Source organism: Ochotona princeps, chromosome 2 (genome assembly GCF_030435755.1).
Source record: "Ochotona princeps isolate mOchPri1 chromosome 2, mOchPri1.hap1, whole genome shotgun sequence".
Taxonomy (NCBI): Eukaryota; Metazoa; Chordata; class Mammalia; order Lagomorpha; family Ochotonidae; genus Ochotona; species Ochotona princeps.
In genome coordinates this window covers 55,615,498-55,624,609 of record NC_080833.1, presented here as the reverse complement: position 1 = coordinate 55,624,609, position 9,112 = coordinate 55,615,498, and the positions used below count along the sequence as shown (strand labels likewise).

The 9,112-nt window shown below is 39.6% G+C and overlaps 1 protein-coding gene across 1 annotated transcript in view; it reads right to left on the bottom strand.

Moving 5' to 3' along the window:
- Nucleotides 1-1,934: 1,934 nt before the first annotated feature.
- Nucleotides 1,935-9,112, bottom strand: part of IL23R (interleukin 23 receptor) — a 50,779-nt gene continuing 43,601 nt past the window's right edge. The window contains exons 8-10 of the mRNA XM_004588752.2: nucleotides 8,678-8,780; nucleotides 5,290-5,380; nucleotides 1,935-2,871 (exon numbers count right to left, since the gene is read on the bottom strand). Coding sequence (XP_004588809.2) covers nucleotides 2,233-2,871; nucleotides 5,290-5,380; nucleotides 8,678-8,780 — 833 coding nt within the window. The 3' untranslated portion in view covers nucleotides 1,935-2,232. The remainder of the gene's footprint in view (nucleotides 2,872-5,289; nucleotides 5,381-8,677; nucleotides 8,781-9,112) is intronic.

The window sequence follows — 9,112 nt, the reverse complement described above, 5'->3', positions numbered from 1 at the left end:
TCTAATCCCGGCACCCTTGCTTTCCATCCAGCTCCCTGCTTGTAGCGTGGGAAAGTAGTTGAGGATGGCCCAAAGCTTTGGGATCCTGCACTTGCATGAGAGACCTGGAAGAGGCTCTGAGCACCTCTCTTTGGATTGGCCCAGCTCCAGCCATTGCAGCTGCTTGGGGAGTGATCAATGGATGGAAGACCTTCCTCCTTGTCTCTCCTTCTCTCTATATATCTGACTTTCCAATTAAATTGAAGCTTAAAAGATATTTTATGTTAATATTTCATTAGTAATTAAAATATATTTTTTCAGAATGCATAAATTATAATATTTATCTATATCTGTGAAGATGAACAGGATAGAACTTCATAGCATGGGATTTCTTTTTTTTTTTACACTGAATAGTTATGTTCCATGTTGGAGCAAAATGACATCAGTAAATAATAAAAAGTGAAATAAATAATTTTTTCACATGAAAAGATGAATTCTGGCACATTGCATGTGCCAGACATCAAGCAGACCTCGTAGGCTGATTGAGCCTGTGCGTTAACCGTCCACACACGATGCTCTGACAATGAGAAGGGGGACTCATCCTGATGATCACAGGAACCATGAACCAGACCCAGGGCAGAGCAGGTAAGCTCAGGCGGGGACACTTTCTGACAGTGAAATTGCTTTTAGATTTTTAAAATTAAAATAAAGCAATATGGCTTCATCATAAGCAAAATACTCAGTAGGCAATGGAGATTTTTTTTTAATACCTGATTTGCTTAGAAAAATGAAACTGGGCCCGGTATAGGGGCCTAGTGGCTAAGGGTCCTCGCCTTGAACTTGCTGGGATCCCATATGGGCACTGGTTCTAATCCCTGTGTCTCTGCTTCCCATCCAGCTCCCTGCCTGTGGCCTGGGAAAGCACTAGAGGATGGCCCAAAGCCTTGGGACCCTGCACCCATGTGGGAGACCCAGAGGAGGTTCCTGTCTCCTGGCTTCTGATCAGCACAGCACCGGCTGTTGCGCTCACTTGGAGAGTAAATCATTGGACGGAAGATCTTCCTCTCTGTCTCTCCTCCTCTCTGTATATCTGACTTTGTAATGAAAAAACAAATCTTTTTAAAAAAGAAAAATGAAACTAGTAAGTCTAAGCACAAGTTATTATTGACAAGTGTTCTAAGAGAAACAGAAATTCAGCAAGCTATTTTCAAATTGTACTGATCATTAGAAAAACTTAGAGGATCACAAAAATTTGTACGGCAGAGAACTCTGCTGTGGATCATTTCTCAGCTTACAACATGCATTGTGTTTCTAAGGTCATTCCTTTCCCACATTGTCCTGGTTGGTACTCTCATCTCCCGTCCTGGTTCTTATTGACAATGGCCAATAGCAGCATGGATTGAGAGGTTCTGAGGTCACTGTAGATCTTAGCAGAAAGATATGTGGTGATCAGTTTGTGATGTCTGCAAGAAACAAAGGACATGGAGTAAAGGCAGGTGGGACAAGCATTTGTCATGCAGATTTGGACAAGGATCTCTTTTTAGCAATTTCTGATACATATATAATACATGGTTAATAACAAGGAATAATTACATCTGGATGACCCTGCTACTTCTCACAGATTTCACTAGTGTAAAAAGCCGCACCACCTTCACCATAGAAGAACAGTGCCATCCACTCTTAACGAGAATAGAAAGAGCAGTGTTAGGCATTCCACATTTCACTGTTTTACAACTCTGCCACACCAAAATCACATTAACGACACATCAAATCCCTGATCTGTTCCCTGAATGGAAAACAGTGGGGAAAAATAACATAGCAACATACCAATTAAATGTTTGTCTATCCTTATTTTAGGTCTATATTGTTATCTACCCAAGAGAACTCAAAAGTGATAAAATGAAAATTCAGCTTAGTTTTCCCATTGCTAGTGCATGTTAGCGTTTTGATTTTAAAGCACTGTTTTCAGTGTTTGATTTCTCACCACATATTTTTTATCATGCATCCTTACTTTATACAGAATAGAGGGCTGCTCTGCCCATTTTGTGGAGGGATAGAAAGAGGAAACAACCAATACTTTAAACTCAGATATAGGAATGCTACTTTTCTCTAGATCTTGAATCATGTTCTTTCTTTGGACCTTAATTCTCTGATTTTTTTTTCAAAATGAGAATGAATTAAATTTCTCTTGAGGAGGAGATTCAAGTTCCAGCTGCAAGGTAGCTTTTCCATATAGTTTTTGGCCACATAGTCCTACTTTTCCAAGAGTAAAATCTTCTTGAAATTGTTTTCCAAAATACTTTGTGGAAAATAAGAATGAGGAGAAGGCAACTCCTTGTTCATGATCCCCAAACAGGAGACAAATTCATCAGGCAGCAAGGTCTGTTCTGGCTCAGTCTCATTGGGCGTACTGTTTTCCAAAAGCATGGTGGCTCCTGTATCTACTGAGTTTTCTATGTCAGGATGACTGCACTCTCCTTGGTTTAAAATGAGGCTTAACTCTTCAAAAAGCAGTGTGTTGCTTAGAGAATTCATGCTGGAAATAGAAAAAGCGAAATGTGGCTGTTTTTTAAACCTGAAATCCTTTCCCAGGTCTAGGGTGTCGGTTGGTGTTTCCAGAGTTGAGGAGGCTCTCTCATCACTCTTGTCGAGAATATTTGAAATCTGGGGTTTATATCCAGTGTTGAGGTCAGGAATGTATACAGGTGCAGAACTGGCAGACAGTGACTCCTGCAGGCAGCCGTGTGTCTCCTGGAATCCTGTGCTCGTTTCCTTTCTAACATCTGCAGGCTTGCGTTTTTCTGAAAGAATGATTTCTCCTATCTCTGTAATCACAGGGTCCGCATATGACACTTGTTCACTCAGGTCATTATTCATAAATTCACTTTTATCCTAGGAAAAAAACAATATCAGTTTTACAAGAAAAAAAAAACTCTTTAAAAGACCAAATGAATAATTGAAAAAGTACTGAAATTCTGCTTTCCCTGAATTTCCTCTTCCCCCCTTTATCTGAAATTATTTATCTTCCTCTGTGAGCTCCTTCTTCTGCCTTCTAAACCCTTTTTAAAATCTCCCATGAGGAGACTGCAGGAAAATAACAGTAAAAATAACCCATGTCTTAACAACATTTCTTGATTTAAAAATTTTAGAGAGAAGGATCTCATTTATCATTTTGGGACCTTTCTAAAGTTGGGCTTTGGAATATGTTGGGATGCTTCTTAATTTTAGGGAGCCTATGCCAAAAAGATATGTTGCTGCTTAAACCAAAGAAAGTAGGGAGAGACCTGTTTTACTTACACACTGAAAATGAGATTGTGGTGTTTTGTGCTGAGTTTTTATTTTATTTTATTTTTATTTGAAAAAGAGAGGTACAGAGAGCGGGGGGGGGGGGGTCTTCCATCTGCTTGTTCACTCCCCAAATGGCCACAATGGCTGGAGTTGGGCTGATTGAAGCCAAGAACTAGGAGATTCTTCTAAGTTTTCAAGGACTTGCGCCATCTGCTGCTGCTTTCCGAGGGAGCTGAATTGGAAATGGTGGGACTGGAATCAGTGCCCACATGGCATGCAGGTCCTGCAGGCAGAATCTTAATGTGCTGCACCACTGTGTCAATTCCTGTGCTGAGGTTTGAAAGGTTGAGTTCTGTTTGTAATGATCAGTACTGGGGTGAAAGTTTCAGGCTGATGACTCCCCTCTGGCCTGGGAATGGCCTGGAAGAGGGCTTTCAGCAGGTGTTTGCCTTTCCAGGGCAATGACTCCCACATGACATAATTATAAAATTATAGCCACCAGAAAGTTTACGTGTCCTTTCCAAATTGGTCTGTGGAAATCAATGTTACAGTACTTGGAGGTGAGAGCTTTGGGAGGTAATTTAGTCACAGGAGTGATAGCCTCATGAATGAATGGGATAAGTGAAAAACAGACATGAGAGATGATCTCTTTCTCGCTCTGCCATATGGGAAAGCACCCTCTTGCAAGAAAAACCTTGCCAGTAACCCAACTGACTTGCACCTTGATCCCAGATCTCTCCCTGGAACTGGGAAGCCATTTGGTCTGTGGCATCCTGTTAAGGCCATCCAAGCAGGCCAAGACACCATTCTTTCGTCTCTTGGGCAGAAAACAACCTCATCAGAAGAAAACCTGAGAATCACCTCTAATTTCAGGAGCCTGGAAGAGGGAGAGAGGTAGGCATAGGGAGGAGCTGAGTAAGGTGGCACGAGTATCACGTCTCTAGGCACAGCCTCCACTGGGAACTCAGTGGGTTTTGACAAGAATAGCATGTTGGGTGAGGATTACTGTAATCTTACTAGAAAGGTGGTGGGGATCAGACCTAGAGAGGCTTGGGTTGGGGGATACAGACTTTGCTCCATTTTTTTGACCAAATTTTAAAACTTGTTTTTAGCCTAGGAATCCTTTGTTCAGATGATATGGGTTTGGGGAAAGATTTGGCTAAAGGCTCACCAAAGCTTTAAGCAGAACCATTTTTATTTGTTTTGCCAAATACTCTGTCTTCATACCCAACATGTTGCCCTCATTGCTTTACCTTGGCTCATATTTTCTCCACTTTGAATGTTCCCTTTTTCTGCTGAACAAGTCCTTCTCATCTGTCAGTGTGCTTATTTCCTCTCCACTCCCTCTGTATGTTTTAGGCTCATTTCTGTCTCTGTGCACACAACACTGCATGGCAATGCCTGGATGAGATGGCTGATGTACTGACTGGATTGTGAGCCCCTTGTTTGCAAAGAAGATAGCAAAAATAGCGGAAACACTCACAGAGCAGATGCTGCCCCTCCTCGGAAACCAGTGAAAATCCCATAGCCCCAGGTCTTCCTGATGCACGCCCTTCTTTCCTCTGTTCAAATGGAAGCTTGGCATGCCACCCTGGTGACACCATCTTTCACAGCTTCTGACATTAATGTTCTTACATGATAAGGAGTCTGAAGAATGAAGTGATACCCTCCTTGGGCTCACCAACTGCTCTGTCTCATGTGAAACAGAAGTGCATCTGAGTCATGGAGGCTCCAGTAGGGTGCTTTTCTTCCCCACTCCTTTGTCTCTGAAGATATTTACCAATGCTTGCTTACCACATGACTGCTGCTCCTGTCTCACAATAGTCCCCTCCATTTTTCTCTTGGAATCTTCCTTTCTTGGAATCTTCCTTTCTTTGATTTGAAATGTGTACAACTTAGTTTGCACATGTATTTATGACTATGTTAGTATGTCTATACACTTACTCATTTGAATGAGGACTTCTACATTAATGGTTAGAATGTCAAATGTCACTGAGACTTAGTTTGATAGTTTTTGGTTACCTGTAGCAATTTCAGAACATTACTGTTTTCCATATTAGGAATATCTTCGTGGAGCCACTTTGGTATTAGCAGTAAGATTCTTCTTTTAATTCTAAAAAATTAAAATGACACATTAAGCTGATATCATTTTAGTATTAGGAGATTACAACTTGACTGAAAATTATAGGAAAAAAAATCAAATCCCTGAAGTGTGGGTAAGGAATCCATTTCACTGGGATGAGGAATTCATTCCACTAGTGAGGTGGAGTGTGAATGGCGGGCCCAGCAAAATTCTTGTCCTGTAGTTAAGATCTACCATGGGACCTCAGCAAGTTAGAAGAAAGTGGAATGAAAAGAGGATTGTATTTAGGTGCAAAAAAGAGGAGGAAATTTATGCATATGTGAGGTCTTCAAAAAGTTCTTGAAAAAGGTGTGTACTGTGGTACAGTAGACTTAGATCACTGCTTGGGACACCTGCACCCCATATGGATGCACCTCCTGGCTGCAGCATGGGTTGCTGTTGGCATTTGGGGAGTGAACTAACAGAGGGACAAACCCTTCCTCCCTGCCTTCCTCCCTCTCTCTCTCTCTTTCTTCCTCCCTTTCTTTCCCTTTCTTTCTTTCTGTCTGCCGTTCTTTCTTTCTTTCTCTTTCTTTCTTTCTTTGTTTCTTTCTTTCTTTCTTCTTTTCTTTCTCTCTCTTTCTTTATGTACTTTTCAAATGCATAGATAAATAAATAAATACTCTTTTTTAAAACGTTCATAAAAACACACAAGAAAAAAATATGTGGATTTCAAAACTTTTTGCACCAAAATGGAACTTTCAATTTCACTTTTCTGTAGACCTCATGAAGGACCTTTGTACAGTCTCCTTTACAATTCTAAAGTGCGCAAATCCTGAGAAAGTACCTATATGTATGTAGATAGGTACATAAGTAATACAAAGTATTAACTTGCATCTTGCTTGTAGTTTTGGGTACTTGACAACAAAAACTGACATGAAGCTTCTCATCATTGCTGCTTATCCATTGTGATTAAAAAAAAATCATGCACTTTGAGGGCAAAGATTGAATAACAAATTTTCTGATACAAGGACCAGGGTTTCTCTCTCAAAAATAAAAAGCTAAGTGGGAACCTCATGGACTATCTTTCAGGTTTTCCTCCTGTTTCTGTTGGTCTCCTCCTTCTAACGAGCAGCAACACTTCAATACATTTACACAGGAGTTACGAAAGTGGGAGAACCACCTTGTTAGTGAAGTGGTGCACACGTTAATTTTGGCAGACCACTCTGAGCAGTATGGAATAGTTTGAAAAACGTAGAGGGTATTTTTCCAAGGTGTTTACAAATGCATAGTATTAAAGAAGAGAATGTTACTTAGTGAAATTCTATATTTCAGGTTCCTCTAATTCTCAATTACATAACTAATCCAGATAGGGTTGCAATGGGCAGTTTGGTTCCAAACTTGCTTTATGTGGAGGAAGTAGGAGCTTGGGGTGCTTGCCTTGCAATTGTGTAGAACACAAGGAGCAGTTCTTCTTTAGCATGTGTGCTTCTTAAGGCTCACTGGAGACAGCAGGAGGTGCAAAAGGAAGAGAAGCTGTCAGGTCCCCCAAACAGTTCCTCAGTACTGACGTTTTATGCTTTAACTCTACAAACTGATCTGAGCCAGAAGGTTGTGCCAAGAACTTAGAAGGGACTAGACTAATCTCAGGCCTGTTTGCATATGTTAAGACTATACCCAGGAACAACAGATCAGACTTGTGATCCATTTTACAGGTTCTCTAAGGATGTTGACTAACAGCTGAATGGCTAAATGAACTTCACTAGTCCAGCTTGGCTTTGAACTTTAGGGTAAATGATTTCTTTTCACATATTCATATAGTATTTTAAGGTTCATTTCGCTAAACTAATTCACACTCTCTGTATCTCCAATCAGACCAAACTAGTAGGTCTATGCAATAGCAACACAAGTTTGTATAGCATGCTGATACTTTGAAAACATATTTTACTTGTAGTTACCTATTCTTGGTTTTATTATATTTAAAATCTTTTTCCTCTGTTGTCTCATTTAGTTTTGTTTCTGATATAAGGCTTTTACAAGTAGTGTATGGTTGTATTAAGTAATAGTATCTACTCATAAGTAAAATGCTTATATTAGAATTATCCCTAGTTTCTTTTATCTTTTAAAAGCAGTACTTACTTAGATATTAAAATTATCAAAGGATTATACTGATTTTCTTTGTTATTACCATACCAGGGGAAAGTTTTTAGGTTATACTTTGTAACAAATTTAATGTTGCTTATAAATTCACGCTAACCAGGACATCTTTGGATAACTGCAGAAATATTGATATTTTTATGTGGCACTGATTGGGAAGTAAGATAATCCAAAGGATTTTGTAATCAAGTATTTTTTAAAATCTAAAATAAATAAATAAAATTCCCTGTCAGTTTGTCCACCTTACAATGACATTAGGAGCACATTTAATAAAATCTAATCTAAATTTTGAAATATGCCAAAGTTCTAAGGAAGAAGCCTATGTAGACAAGAAATCGTGAGTATGCTTTATTTAGAACAGCTCATTTAAAGTCGTCATTCTGCATATTGATTATAAATTTAAACAAAAGTAATGGCAAGAAATACTCAGTGTGAGTTTGGCAAATACTTATGCATATGTGTCAAAATCTGTGACTCATTGGTTATACTGGGAGACTGCCACATGAAACAACTCATCTGTTAACAGATGAGAAATTTCCATGTATCCAGGAAAGTTTAGAATACCAGAGGCCTTGCTTTCCTTGAAGTTTTATTTTCAACAATAAGGCATATATCTTTTCTGGTACCATATTGGAAACACAAACACACACACATGCACACACATGCACACACACTTGAATGAAGGAAGCTAAGAAGGGGCTTTGGGCCTGTATGATAGAACACCAACACAGTTAGTAACAAAGTGACAATTTAAACCTTGTCTCTTTTCTCTTCTTACACATTTAGTGGAATTTATTTGGTAGGACTAAAGGCAAACCGTAACAAGCACTCTACAGAATCGAGTCATAGTGATAAGCTAGAAGCACAGTGAACACATGAGTGTCGGTGTCAATTGTGTCTGCACTCCTGGCTTAGTGCTATGTGGCTGCAGGCAGAGGACTGAGCCTTGCTCTAAGCTTCAAGTCAGTCTTCTGTAAAACGAGCCACAGAGCTTGCTGGCAGGGCCATTGTGAGACAAAATGAAGCCCTTTGGAACAAAGTTTGGTGGGGATAGATAGGCTGCTTTTATTTTCCTCGTCCTGAATCAAAATGTTCACAGATTTTTTTTTCCAGTAAATACCTGGATTTATTTCAATTTGGTGATACACATGCATAGTCTAAATGGAAAGTAAAAATTATACAAAAACCTACCCAGTTCGGAGTGATCTGTTAAATATCCCAATCAAAGAGAGAATTGACAACAGAGCAGCACAGAAGACCATTCCCAACAAAAGTCCAATGTCTTGTCTATTGTCTAATGGAAGGAAAGAAAAATAATTTTAACTATGCATTAGTGTTCATGCGATACTGGGATCACCATCTTCCCTGCTGTGCTCAAAGTGAACATCATTGATCTTGAAGGAAAGGGGGAAGCAGGAAGCAAAGTCACCCTTTACCTTAAGCTGGAAAGTGACTGCTCCTCTAAGCCGCGCTCCCATACCTCAGGAAACAGCCATTTGCTTCAGAAAATTGGGCTGCACAATCTAATGTCAGTGGGTTTCTAGAAATGCATCTCCAGCAAATGTGGTCAGCTTGTACATGCATATTTTATATAAATATGTTTAGTGACAAACCTTGTTTGTTCTG